The sequence below is a fragment of the Tyto alba genome, unplaced genomic scaffold, assembly GCF_018691265.1.
Source record: "Tyto alba isolate M040663 unplaced genomic scaffold, T.alba_DEE_v4.0 Super-Scaffold_13, whole genome shotgun sequence".
NCBI classification, from domain to species: domain Eukaryota; kingdom Metazoa; phylum Chordata; class Aves; order Strigiformes; family Tytonidae; genus Tyto; species Tyto alba.
This window is the reverse complement of record NW_024881275.1, coordinates 29613819-29628734: the sequence shown is the minus strand read 5'-3', so window position 1 is coordinate 29628734 and position 14916 is coordinate 29613819. Positions and strand designations below refer to the sequence as shown.

Genomic DNA, 14916 nt, shown 5'->3' with positions numbered 1-14916 from the left:
AGCAGCTGAAGTTAAAAGTAAATAAAATCAGAGGCAAGCCTCAAGCATGGAAAACTGCAGATCAAAGAACAGTGTACCACCAAATTGGACCGTATGGTGGCTGGTGTCAAGTGACCTAGCTGCATTGTTTATAAAAAACAGTTATGGTTGAAACTAAGAAAATCTGAATACTCCTTTGGATTTCAAAATTATCTATCTTTCTAAGGCAACCTCTAAATGACTCCCTGACACAACCTCCATTCTTTGAAGATTTCTCTTCCCTGAAGAGTATTCTTTCATCTACTATGCTCCAGACTCTTCTACTCCAAAAGCTGATGAACACGTACCCCCAGTTCCTTCTGAAAATGTTCTCTGTTCCGGAAGGTCTTCAGGGGCCAGCACATCTGCTTGCAGGACTTCCTGGAGGACTTTGGGCTGCCACTTCCTTTGAATATATATGTCCTCTGTGGTTTGCTCCTTAATTATGACCCCAGGGTGCCCAGCACTTCTCTGGAGCACCGATATGCGAAACTCACATAGGAAAGTGCTGGAAAGTTGAAATGAAGCACAGCACAGTACAGAGGCTGCCAGAGCTAGTGAGACAGAGGGATTTTCCAGGCTGGAAAAGGACTAGAAAGGAAAGAATAATTTCAGGAACGGGTAAGCAAAACAGTGAGAAGAGCAGCAATTAGATCAAATAGAGGGAAAGTGAGAGCAGAGACCAAGGTCAGATCTGGGATCACAATCACTTGTAACTAACAACAGAGAAGGGATTCAGTGATTAGTGTTAATAAATAAAGGACAAGACAGAGACACATGGAAACTTGCATTTTGAGCAGTCAAACCTATATCTGGTTTTCATCATAGAGGGGTAAGAGTGGTGGGGGGTGGTGGGGGCAAGAGTTAAAAGTCACAGGTTGAGGCAATAGTGATGAGGCAGACCAATTTAGTGCCCTTGCTCAGAGGAGAAAAAACTTTTCCTGGAGTGTGGTGCCTACAGACAAGCTACCTGGCCTACAAGAATACAGAAGTGAGTTCAGCTACCAGTTACAAGCAGACCACATACACCAGGTACGTTGAACAAAACTATACCACTGTTGACAGCCCCCTCACTGGTGTCTCCACTCTCCTGGTGCCCAGTGTACTTACTTCCTAGCTGTGTTGGAAAGAAACAACTTAGAACATGGCATGGGATATGAATGCAGGAGTTCTCACATTTTTAATTTTTTTTTCTTCATAGCGGGGATGAGGGAGTGGCAACAGTGCAGTCTCCCCATAGGATGTGGCTGTGATGAGGTACTCAGCAAAATTTTGTAGTTTGAGGTTCACACTGAAATGGGTTCAAATGTTCTGCACCACAACTAACATCCAAGTGCTCCTACACTAGCTATGATTGCAATCTGCCTCAGTGGCCTCAGCAAAGAGGACTTTATAATCATAGAAAAAAATGTCCCTGGGGATTACATCCCTCCTTTTTCAGAGCCTGTTTTTAGGTATAGAATAACTTTCACAAAATTTTTGTTTGGTTATATGATGCAATGCAGCATTAGGAAACGATACTTGGGGACAATGATGTATTTATCAAGTCTACCAATTCCTAGTGGCTTTGGTACCTGTGTATAAAACACTCTGTCATATAAGCCAAGTTGGAAGTAGATACATTACAGCACGGCTTTATTTTTTGCTTGTAGTTTGTACCTTATGTGCCAGAAAAAGAACCCACACCATACATAGTAGGAAATAAGGCGCTCAAAACAACAGTAAAATTCACTGAGAAAAGATCAGAAAATAGATTTTTAATTTATCCTCTTCAGAAAAACAAAGACTGCACAAGGTTCAGGTTTTGTGACCCATTGATTGCTATGTACTTCAGTACGGTGTCCATTCACAGTTAAACATGCTTCAAGCACTTCAAATACAGGAAGAGAGCTGACTTGTGTAGTTCATTGAACCAATCAATAAGGAGGGCTAATTGCTAGAGGAGATTTAATGTCATATTCAATTAATGCATATTTATGAATATTAGCTGCAAGATGTAGTCATCTGGGCCTAACACTGCTCCTGCTGAATCTGATGGAAGTGTTGATTGTGGTTTCAGTAGAAGAATGATTTGCTAAACAGTGAGCCATCACCTGTGAAATCCCAGAGAAGGTGAGCCAGGTTGAGGTCTTGAATCTACAAACAGAAGTAAACAGTATGTTGTAATACGCTGAGCAAATGATAATGCGAACTACAGGAAAAAATACCAACAGGGAAAAGCTCATCGCTGGCAAATAGACTTTTGGATACACAGAACAGAGAGGTAGAGAATGGATTTCCCCTTTTTTTTCCCCTTTAAAAGCAATCAGAGGATGTGGGAAGATGTTAGTCGTTAATATAATACTGATGTTTAAGGGAGAAATTAATGAACTTAAGGCAGAGAATGGTTTACAGTGGAACACAGTTTTGGCTGTCTGCATTTTACTGTTTCTACTTCATTAGGAAAGCAGTAGTTTTGAAGGTAGGAGCACAGGTATTAGGGGAGGTGAAAAGGAACTCTATGTTACTGTATGACTTTCTGTAAAGCATTTAGCTTCTCATACTTCACATCCCCATGAAAAAGAGAATGATGGCTGCCTGACTTTGTAGGACGCTTCAGGTTCCTCAGAGAAAAAAAAACCACATTTACATCAGCACACTGCAACAGCCCTTCTCGTGCTCAGATACCTTCACAACGTGTAATGGATCCTCACAGTAGGTCTTTCAAAGGAAAGGGAGTAGATCTACACGTTGTCCAAAGCCACGCTGGTGGTGGCAAGGCTTAGTGCGGCAAGCAACAGCTGTGGCTTGGGTGGACATGTTTCCCCCCACCCCACCCAGGCAACTCCACACGCCCAGACGGTTCCCAGTCCCGCAGCGCTTCCCAGCAAAGTGGCAGGAGCCACGGCCACGCCACGCAGGGATGGGGACGAGGGAGCACCGGGGAGGCCGCGCTCCTCGACCCGACCACCGCTCCCCTGCCGAAGCGGCGGCCGCCCGCTGTCACGCTCAACGCGGTGACCACCAACATACTCTGGAGGGAAGCTCAGCGTTAAGTAACGCCGAGCAACGTTTACAAAACAACCGCCCACGGACTCCCGTGAGGCGCAGGCGGCGCGGCTGCTTTGGGGCAGTTGGCGTCCCGCCCCGTCCCCTGTCCCGCTCCCCCGGGGCCGGCTGGGCGGACCCGGGCGAGCGGGGCCGCGGGGGCTCTCCCGAGGCCTCCTCCTCGACCGCGGCGCCCCGCGGGGGCAGGGCCGGGGGGCCGCCACCGGTGCCGGGCACGAGGCCTTGCCGCAGGCCTCGCACCTCGCCGCGGCTCCCTCAGCCGCGCCGGCGGGACGGCGGCCTCCCATCCCGGCGGGGGCGAGGGGGCAGCCCTCGGCGGCGGCGGCGGCGAGGGCCGGCGGTAGCCGCGGTCCCGGGAGCGCTGGGGGGAGGGGGGGGGGGGGGGCGGCAGAGCGGCGGGGCCGGCGGAGCACGGGGCTGGCGCGGCTGCCATTTCCCCTGGCCCTCGGCGCTGCCGGGCGGGCGGGCGGGAGCGAGGGCGGGCGGAGGAGGAGGAGGAGGAGGAGAAGAAGGAGGAGGAGGGAGGGAGGGGAGAGGGAGGTGGCCGAGACGGAGTGAACTGAGGCGCTCAGCTGCTAACACTCACACACCGTCTGCCGCCGCAGTCGCACTGCTCCCGGACCCCGGGCAAGAGGGAAGGCGAGGAAAAAGCCAGACGCGGGAGAAGAGGCAGAAGATCGCTGGGAGGGAGAAGGAAGTCAGAGAGGAGGGAAGCGCGGAGAGAGGGAGAAGGAGCCCTCCTCCCCGCGGAGAGACGACTTCCCATGTAGCTGGGGACAGAGGGAGAAGCTGGCGCTCAGAAACTGTGAGAGCTTTCCAAGCAAGTTACTTAATCCTCGAAGAGCGGCGGGAGGAGGGGACGGCAGTAATCACCGATCATAACCATTATTCCCAACCCCTCATCATCTAACACCCGGGCGGTTCAATGCACTACTCCAAGCTCTTCCTAGTTTCCTCCCTGGGGTAACTTCGGAGGACGCGCCGCCGGTGCCGCCCGGAGGTGAGGAGAAGAGCTTCGGAAGAAGGAAGGAGAAGTTTTGTGGGGGTTGTGTGCGGAGGAGGAGAAGATGGGCTGGAAGCGCCGCTGCTGCTGGGGAGGCGGAGGCGGCGGGGACCTTCTCTGCCGGCTCACCCTGGTGCTGGGGTTCCTGCTGCCCGCCTGCAGGACGCGCCTCTACACCAACCACTGGGCTGTGCGGATAGCTGGGGGGCTGCCGGAGGCCAACAGGATAGCTAGCAAATACGGATACGTCAATATAGGACAGGTAACCCCCCTTACAACTACTTCCGAGCGGGCGCGGGCGGCCGGGCGGGCAGGGTCTGCTGCTGCCGCCGCCCTGCGCCGCCGCAGGGGCAGGGGCGAGGGCAGGGCACGGGCAGCTCCGCGGCCGCCGCACGACCCCGGCCCCGCCGCGGGCCCCGCCGCCCCGGGGCGGCTTGCGAACAGCCCCCCCTCCTTCCACCCCCCCAACCTCCCCCCCCCGGTGCCCCGGCTTCCCGCCGCGGGCTGGCGGAGGTGATGCGCGGGGGGCAGGTACGCCGGAGCCGCGCCGGAGGGGTCGGGGCCGTGGCACCCCTTTCCGCGGCCAGGTGCGGAGCGGGGCGCACGCCGCGGAGCCGCCCGCGGGCAGGGGAGAGGGGGGCGGGGCGCCGGGGATCCCCCGCCAGGGCTCTGCCCGCCGCCGCGCTGCCTCCGCGGCGGCTGAACTTTGCGCTCGGCGCCGGGCACCCTCCTGCCCCCTTTGCAAAGGGAAAAACGCCAGTGCAAGAGGAGCTCGTCCTGCGGCGAGCGCCCGTCTCCCCGGCAGCCAGGACGTGGCAGCTGCGGCCGCCGGCCCGCCGCGGGGGGCGTCCCGACCCCCTTTCTGGCGGGGCGGGCGGAAGGAGAAGGTGACGAGGGTGGCCCCGGTGCCGCGGGGCGGCTGCCCGGGCGTGCGGCGGCCGCCGCCGGGGTCCCGCGGGGAAGGGGAAGGGGAGCGCGGCTGAGGGGGCCGGGGCTCCCCCGTAGCGGGAGCCCGCCCGCCGCCGCGGCCCGCGCTGCTGTCCCGCAGCCCGCTCGCTTTCTGCCGGGCTTCTTGCGAAATGAGGGGAGAGAGGAGGTCGGCTCTCGGATGCCGGTGCTGTGAGCAGAGCTTCCCCGGCCCGCGGCCGGCCCGCCGGGCAGCACCTGGGCGCAGTGGAGCCCGCAGATGTTTCGCTGGAAAACACCTGGACTGGCTAGTTGCAGAGATCACCCCGTGAGAAAATTCGTGGATCCAGACAGGTCAGGGAACTGCAAGTGAGGAAGCACCTGGTTCTTGCTGAATTCCCATCATGCTGAAATATCCGTGCACACCCCCCACCCCCCCTAACACCCCCCTCCCCGCTACAGCTTGGCACGGTTGCTGTTTAAAATGTCCCGAGATCACACTTTTTGACAGAGTTTGTGCCCCGTGACCTAGGCTCTCCTGACAGTTATCCTCAGAACGTGAGTTGCATATGTAGGGTTAAGCAAGGTGAGTGCCTAAAAAATAAACAATTCCATGAGATTCACAACAGTGTAGCGAGCTGCATTTATACAACAGACCTTCTACATCAAACAGATCAAAGTGAGACCTGATTATTATTTGTGTTGTGAGTTCCAACATACTGCATCATTGACTCAAAAGTTTGAGGTGCCCATCTCAACCGTTCCCAATCATTTTGAGCCTGAATAAGACAGCTGTTCTGTCTATTAAGATAAGTAACGTACATAAGAAAAGCTGGAAAATGACACACAGGTAACATCAAACATGATGTGTAAAGCTGCAGTAAAACAGTACCAGCTTCCTTCTTGGAGCACTTGGGCAGGTAGGCAATGTTATTCCCAGTTGGAGTCACAGAAATCTGGGAAGAAGCTTTCATGTCAAAACCATACCTTGAAACTGCCATTTAGGAATGCAAGCCCAAAGTTTTTTGCATTGATATCTTTCTTTTTTGTCTTACACACATCCTTTGCTCAAGATGTTTATCTGTGTTCCTATCTGGGCCTTTATAGTGCCGAAATAAACAACATTTAGTGAGTTGGAGGAGGCACTTCCTCCCCTTTTTGTCTTTTGTCAGGCCAGCTGTCAAAGCTTCCTTTTTTAACACCTTGAACATCCAAACCTCATGTTGAATGAAGAGAAGCATGTAGTAAGCCACTATTGCTTCTTATGTGTCAGTGAGAGTGCCATCTATACACCTATGAGATATTAATAATAGATACATTACTGATCTGGTATACAGATGGGAATGAGAGAAAATACAGACTATAAATAATGGAAAACTGGAAAACACATTACTGGATATGCAGGTGAAAAGAGAGCGTATGTGAAAGGAGCCAGTACAGTTACTTAGTTGTGTAGAGAGGGAGAGTTCAAGTAGAAGACTAATAAAAGCGCTAAGTGATGAATGCATGAGAAAGAAAGGTTCGGTAATAATATGAACTGGACTGATAGGTGGTTCCTCATCTTCTGGCTGTAACCAGCCTTTAAGAACAAGAAGCAGGCGGTAGGCATATGTGAAGAAATTCCACAGAGCTTCCTTGTATGTATTTTGAATTGGAGTAACTGGATGCTAGATGACATTGTGCTGTGCCAGTGTAGAGCTCAGCACTCTACCATTATATTTACATGCCCTAAGAAGAGCTGTGCATTTGCACAAAGTCTTATGCAGAATTTCCTTTCATGGATATCTTTTTACAGTGGTCAGTGTTAAGTTTCTGATAATTTTTTGCAAAATCGTCTTCAAAGGATATTTCTGTGACACCACATTTGTAAATATGTTGGTGGTGAGTCTAATGTCGTTTCTTTTATTCCCTGCTGGTGCTTATACAACTTTCATCAGACTGACATTGTTGCTAGATAGAATTTATAATTTTATAAGTCAGAGTTCAAAAAATAATCCAAATGGCTGTCGTCTGACCATATATAGTTTAACATGTAAATATATGGTTCAACGCCTGTGGAAACTAATTCTATGACTGTATTTCTTAAAGATACAAAAAAGCTTATTGATCACTCTTTGTAGACTGTACCACTTGTTAAAGATGGGTAAGGGGAGTAAGGTATTAACTTCTAGGGAAAAGAAGTCAGGAATGGTCTGGACTGATGAGTTAGATTTGCCCATAATGAGCTTTCTGCATAGGTTTGGAAAAGCAGGAAGATACTTGACAGAACAGGAAGTGCAAAAGAATATGTGAATGGGGCGAGAATCTACTGTTTGTTGTTGAGAGCCAATTGCAAGCAATTTAAAAATCTGCATTTGGTATGAGATGTTGAAAGACATTCTCTTAGCTGAATACACTATGAAAACACTGAAAGAGATAACCAGTAAGCAGAATTCTCTGTTAGAGGCAGGACTTCTTGTGCTTAATGTCTGCATATTTTAGCAGCTATGGCCAGGCAATTAAACTTTGGTTTTGCAGATAGTATCTCTCCTAGTTAAACTGAAATATTATAATTAAAGCTGCAAGCGTCAGTAAGATCTAAACTGTTTACTTATGCTTGAAGAAGGTAATTACAAATCTCATAAAAATACACATCCAAAAATAATCTGAAATAGATTTAAAAGACAGTGTAATGCATTAAACATAATATTTCTGGTTAAATTAAATTTCTGAGCCCACTTTTAAGAAGAAAGTGCAAAAAGCTAAATCCAAATCCCACTACGGCAGGCCCAAAGAACCGACTCAGTACAAATGACCCAGAAAAATAAAGGAATTAAAATATTCGAGATAAGAGGTAGTGAAACTGTGTATAAAAAAATGAAGGTCAAGTAGGTGCAGTTGCAAAGTTGCAAACCAGGAGTATTCTAGCCACAGTTAATTGCATGATTAGAGCTGAAGGGAATAGTGGAAAATAAAGGGTTTCTGAAAGGTTTTTACTGTTACAGCCACCCTGTTAATTTTGCATGAGTGGAAATGCAAGGTGCTACGGAAGAGAGAGAGAGTTTAGGGTAGGTTAGGATTAGAACAGGTAAGTGTAGGCAATACTTAGGTTTTATTTGTGGAAGAATGGCATTGAAATGTACATTAAGAGACAAGATGGTAGACCCAGGAAGGCTGTGAATCGTAAACATCGGACAGCATCCCTTCTCTCTGTTTTTGTTATTTGGTGCATTTCTGGTAACAGGCGGAATTTAGCTTTCCCTTTTTTTGGTGCTCATGTGTTTTGGTAAATATCCAGTTGAGTCTTGAAATACCTCTTAATTTTCATTGCCATGGTGATGACAGGAAAGCTACAAAGCCTACCTGAATAACTGGATGAGTCAGTCAGAAATAGATGGCAGAAAGGAATGTTAAAAGAGACCTTGAGATCACCTTCTGGTGAGCAATTGAGAACTCTAGCATCTGAGAGCTTCTGGTAAATACCTGTTGCTCTCAAACTTCTTCTGTCGTTTCCATCAATTGTCATAGAAATTTGAAGCTTTAGCTTCTCTGCTTATTGAAAAGAGGAGTTTTTCATTAGCAGAGAAAAAATCCTCTTTTACTCTGTGTTTTTCCAGGCTACATGCTCTGGTTCTTGTTTCCTACAAATTGCTCCAACATACTGCTCATTTATTCTGTATTTCCTTACCATTACCAATGGGAAGTTGACAGTAGACAGAGAAGCTTCTTCTTCAAAGATACTTGAATCCTTGCAGTGAATTTAGTGAGACTGTCATTAACTTTCTTCATCTATGGCTTGGAAGAGCATAGAGCAGCAACTTAGACCTATCATAGTGTCAACTGTTAGTCGGTTTCTGTTGGAAAACTCTTTTCCCCATAGAAATGAACAGAGGTTATGTATCACAAAAACAGTGGCAGCAGATCTCCTTATGGACTGACACAAGTGGGCAGGATATCCTTTGGAAAGTCAGTGATTTTGGTTGCTGCAGTTAGTGCCACCAGTTTGGAGCTTCTGCTTTGGACAGTAGGGCCATCTGGAGCTGACACTCAAATTAACAAGCCTTCATTTAAGTCCTATTAAAAGCCTATCCCATAAATTTAGGCTTGAGCACTTGGTCACTGGTGATGTCCTTTCTGTGACACAACCACAGCTGCATTGAAGATGATGAAGCAAACACAGTGAAGCATCAATGTAAGCTACAAAAGGATCAGCCCAAGGCCTCCCGTGTTTCATTGAGCTTTCAGATGGCACAAACACGTAATATCAAGATTTAAATGCACAGAGTTGACTTTTTTGGTTTTTTACATTTCCCGTGTATTGCAGGTATTTCTGGCCTACCCTTGAAGTGCAGTTAGTAGTTTCTCTAGTGAGTGAATCCTTGTCTCGTGAAAAAATTGCCTCTGTTCTTTTTGCATGGGTCTTATAATAAAATGATCTGGACTAGCAAGCCCCCTGGGACTGTGATAAGGTAGTATAATGCAAAGCAGCCCAGAAGTTGTTCTAAGTTACATACTGGATGGAACAATTTGGAGTATAATGCATCCCACAGCAGCCCCTTGCTGACATATTTTACCCTTCTATCTTGCAGTGGCTGCCTGAAGCAGATCTCTCTTTTAGAGCAAAGTATCTGTCTTTTGGGAAAGTTTCTTTCACCGCTGGCAGCTGCTGAGGGTTAAACGTAGTCTGTGTAGCATTTTGTACAATTGGCATGAATATTACAACTATGTTGGTAGTGTGGAGATTCCTTACTATACAGTAAAAAATGAATCTTTCTTTTTCTACAGCCATGAAAATTAAGGTATACTGATAGGTCTTCTTGATTCCTATGAATTTCCTCATTTCTTATAAACACAGCTTCTCACTGGATATAAATTTGTGGCTTGTTGCTGAAATATTCTCAACAGACTGGAGAAAAGAACACCAGCTTACAGAGGGGTGATTTGTGAAGCATTTGAGAAGCTGGTAATGCTAGTCCGGGTTCTGATGCTGAAGCATTTTGTGCTATTGAGTTAAGCTTTTTCCCTTCAGGTCTTCATTTATATACATAAAAGAAGAGGAGCTCCAGTAACTGACTCTGGGCGCATGAGTTTATTTTAATTTGAAAAGTGTGGTCTTCAAAATAAGGAAGGTTTTCTAGGTTTGTGTTTTTCTAGAAAGTGGTGCCTCATCAGTTTCGGGTTGTTGTCATCAGGTGCCAGGAGTTTCTCATTCGGGCAGGAGACTTGACCTGAAGGTGCAGGAGAGCAGGAGAAACAAACAGCTGATACCCCAAAGGTGATTCAAGAATGGAAGAGATAAAGATATCTTATCTGTGGCTCCAACAAGGGAAAGAAATGCTGCATTAATTAGTATAGGAGTAAACTTTAGATCCTTCTATTCCTTTCTATTTCTTAATTCTAGGCAGGGGCTGAGGGTGGGCCAGCAATTTTCCAGATCACATCTTTCCTCTTCCAATTGTATTCTTCCAGTAGTTTCTCTTTTCTGATCTCTTCCAGGATCTAGTAGCTTACTCCCCATCCTTGGCAAGTGACAAATTACCCTTTCCCTCCAGTTTTCTTCCTGCAAGGAATACGCACTGTTAGCCAAAAGACACCTAAGTGTGCCAAGCTTGAGGTGTGGCCCAGGAGTCACTGTTAGATACATGGATGTGTTTTTTAAGATAATGTAAATGTTGATGTGATTTGCCAAAAGGTGTTGTTTGTTTGTTTGTTTTATTTTGAGTTCATAGTTTTAGAGCCAGCAAATCACAGAAAGAGTTAATAAATATTAGTTCATTTTAAACATGAGGTCCTAGTGCTGGCACAGGGAAGATGTTGTGTAACAGGATCAATTGATCAGAAAGAAGAGAAGAATGGCTGTTTTCCATTTTCCAAATCTATTCCTGATGGGACTCAAAAGGAAATTTTGCAAGCTAAGTAGCTGAGATTGGAAGACTAGAAAAAAAGCATTCAGTTAAGAGAAAAGGGAGCTTATTTTAAGATAAAGAGTCTAAAGTAAGGTTGTCTTCAGCAAAGGAAGGAGTTTGCTACCATAATCTCCACTACCTTGCATGGATGACTCAAAAAAGCAGGATAGTAGGCCTCTGTGTACAAAGAAGTTCAGCTACCCTGTAATAATACTGTAGACAGTTAATAGAAGGCACATGCCCCATAATAGCCTGTGTGGTCACAGCATTGAAACAGAGCATATTCTTACTAAAGTTTAATAACTGGGATAAGTTTAATGAAGTCCTGAGTATTAAATATGCAAGTACCAGGACTACAATATTAAAAGAATCAAAATTAGTTGTATGCACATGCAGATGTAGGGAGTTACAGAGATTTATCAAGGAAAATTTAATTTTCTCTTATTCCTGACAAGAAGAAGTACATTTATGGACTGATAGAGAATAACCACCAGGTAGAGAGAACTTTGTAAAATGTAAACACTGAAACAATATTCCTGCAAATACATGCCACAGAAACAGAAAACCAGCACATACTGGAAAATAAAAGGGGTATGCCATGGCTAATTACTTCAGACTTAGCAGTAGTTCTCATGTCTGTGCAGTTAAAAATGAGCGGGAGGAGGGAGAGAGAGCAGAGCTTACTACAACTAAATGTGAACTTTCATTAGGAGTAAGATGAAGAAAAGGATGTGCCAAATGTGTTCTAGTGATAGAGGCAATCTAATTGTCTTTGTATGATGTTACAAAATGAGGAAAGATGAGAATCTCGTTTAACGGCATAGTCAAGCTACAAATTATGTGATGATTTTTTATTTAAAGCCCTTAGGCAAACACACGCTAAATTATACTTTTAAGAATAACAATTAGTTGCAAGCCCAGCTTACAAATGGCAATGTTTGTGGGAACTGCTCCTCTCAAACAAAATACATAAATAAGTGGACCAGGCTAGATGAAAGTGGAAGAACCAGAAGAAGTTTGTAAAATGAATTGAGTTAAATCAATCGTGCATCATACCTTTGGTATGACTTGTCTGTACATCCGTTTGTCCATCACAGTGCCCTTCAGGAGGATCAGGTATGCCCCCATCTTTCTTGGCAGATGTTTAATCAGTTTTTGAAGGTCTTCAGTAAGGAAGCTCCACAGTGCCAGGTCATCGTCAATTCTAGTGGTTCATTATCCTCTTTGCCCCAGTGAAGTCTAAGCTGTGTCTGTCTTCCTGCAGTTCAAAGCCTGCATTTCTTGTTTCTTTATGAACATAAAGAGTAGCAACATCAGAGAAGTTGTAGTGATCCACTCTTCCTGCCACCCACTTTCATCCTTTTTCATCCAAGCCCAATCTGTTCCACATAGGTCAGGCTTTCACTGATCGGTCTTGCTGTTTGACTCTGGTCTTTCTAAGTGATCCTCATCTTCTTGAGCAAGGAGCTGCTGGACCATTACAGCTGAGTACGGCATTAGGATTCCTTCAGTTGTTTTCAGGACAGGACTCCTATTTATGTAGCCCATTATGGTGTTTGTCTATCCCAGAGCTGTATGACATTATTGACTTAGTTCAGCTTGTGATCTGCTATGGTTCGAAGATTAATTCTGCTTAATTCTTAGCCCATTGTTTTCCAGCCTGAATTTGTCCAGTAGATTATTATTGATTAGGTATAGTACTTTGCATATGCCTTTGTTAAATCTTGTTCCGTTTTCCCAGACCTTGTTTTACAATTTCAGTTTGTTTTGAATTCTGTTTCTGCCCCTAAACATGCTTGCAGATCCTCTCTGCTTCTTCATGTATATTATGCTTAACAGATATCTTTCCTATGCCAATAGTCAGGTCATTAGTTGAAATATTGACCAAAACAGTTTCTAGAGGAACTCTGACATGTAGTTGTTTGCTGCCCTGCTGTAATAAATAGATATATGAGTGTTACTTCCATAGTTTTGACCTACCATCCCATCGTCTAATTTTGTGCTCAACTTAAGTAATTTGAAGGGAACTGTTAATCAAGTAGTACTTGGAGATAGATACCATTTTTAATTTGCAAAGTATCATCTGAAAATAAATATGAAAATCACAAGGATATTGGATTGGACTGTGTCATCAGTGATTACTATTATATACCTTAAGGTGTTCATAAGTGGATTTTCTACCTCAGTTTTAAACAAGTCTAAAACTAACCAGTTTTAAAAGTGATTTTGTTACTTGTCCTCAGTCTGGAAGGTTTTTTTGTTTTTTTTTGTTTTGTGCTGACTTCCAACTTACAGACTAAATTTAGTCATGGCCAGTATGTATCTGTTCTTGTGTTTAAGTGGCTCATCTGTTTATCACATTTGCAGGGGGAACCAGCCTTCACTTTTGCTTCTGTAGCTTATGGTTTCCTATTAGAAGATAGGCTTCCCACTCCCATGGTCACCCCAGTTGCTGTGATTTGATTGACGTCTGTTTGCCTTGACCAGAAAAAATGTCCAGCTTGTGTACAACCTCCCCACTGCTTTGTACAATGTCATAAATAATTCTCAAGACTTTGTCAGGCAAGATATTTCTGGTATCATATTTGCATGTTTTGCAGCTGTGTTCTGTGGTTCTGTGATTGACCAGTATATCTTTCTCTTCCTCTCTAAATGATGAATTATAAAATCACAAAATGGGGAGATACATATGTCAGCTATGAATGTGAATAAATCATATGTCCCTAGTGAGGAACTGTGGTGCTCTTTGTCACCTGCCAAATGCAGAGAAAGATACAATCAAACAGAATCCTGCTTGCCAGAGGTATATAGCTTAAGACAGTAAGTGATTATTTGGCAATATGTTAGACCCAATTTGATTGATATCTGCAGAATGAAAAACTCTTTGGAATGAAATGTTGGCAAGCCCAGAAGAGTATCGGAGCTACACCGTTAAATCGTGCCAGAATAGCTTGTTGTGGAAATTCTTGTGGATTACATGATGGTGTACGATGGAGATGAGATTGTAAAAGGCACTTTAGCCAGGCATGATCAGGGATTATATAGTTCTAAACAAATTAAGAAAGAAAAAAATTGTCAGCGCAGACTCTTCCATATAGAAGGAATCAGCTGCCAGGGAGACAGCATGCTTCTAAATGAGGGATAGCCATCTGCAAAGGGCCATTTTTGGTCAAGTTACAGTTTTTCCTCTTTTTTTTTTTTTTATTTTTTAAGATGTTTTTGTGCCAGCAGGGAATAGGTCTTATTTATGTTTGTTCTCCAGGGCCAAACTGAAGTTTCAGAGATAAGTCGCAATTAAAAGCTTTGTCACGTTCTTTTACTCATTTGTGTTCAGACTGGAATGAAACTACCGGGTTTTGTGCAAGGATGCTTAGTGGGTAGTGAAGGTGTTACTGAGTAGTGCTGTGTGGCTGAAATTCCAGCCTAGAATTGGATTATGTTCTCCTTTTTAAAATATTTAGCTTAATCAACAGTAGCATGTAGCCTCCCTTCTGGACAAACCTAGAGAACATTTTTTTGTTTTTATTGAGCTTTTCTTTGTAGAACATATTAACACAGTAACATGATGTCTTAAAAACGAACAGGATAGAAAATGCACAGTGTCATACCTCTAAAGACAATGGTATCACATCTAAGGTGTAGAGAAGTAGCTCCTATAATATTTCTGTTTGTGTGAACAGCCTTTATTCAAATAGACCCATAAGGATACAAGGCCATTCTGGGTCAGTTAGAAGATCCATCCAGCCTGCCTACCTATGGCAGTGGTGTTAAATTACTGTCTGTGGGAGAGAATGAACAAAACAAGCATCGAGTGCTTCTCCCTAACACTCCCTTCAGCTGTTTTCAGCTCAGGAGACTGCCTGAGCTGGATATGCTTTCTGTGCGCTTAGAAATTCTCAATGATTTTTGTCCAGACACTTATCCAGTCTTTCAAATAAAAACACTTTGAGCATCCACAGTATTATTTGTCAAGGATTTAAAAAGTTTGCTGCTTCACTGCATGAAGAACTATTTTTCTTTTGCTTGTTACTTACTAGCTTTGTTTGATGGCTACTG

General features: G+C 45.0%; 1 protein-coding gene across 3 annotated transcripts in view; it reads left to right on the top strand.

The window, feature by feature from the left end:
* Positions 1-3620: 3620 nt before the first annotated feature.
* The window catches only part of PCSK5 (proprotein convertase subtilisin/kexin type 5), a 246574-nt gene continuing 235278 nt past the window's right edge, over positions 3621-14916 (top strand). For all 3 annotated transcript variants that reach the window (XM_042787933.1, XM_042787934.1, XM_042787935.1), the window contains exon 1: positions 3621-4331. In XM_042787933.1, the coding sequence (XP_042643867.1) occupies positions 4134-4331 (198 nt within the window). In that variant the 5' untranslated portion in view covers positions 3621-4133. The remainder of the gene's footprint in view (positions 4332-14916) is intronic.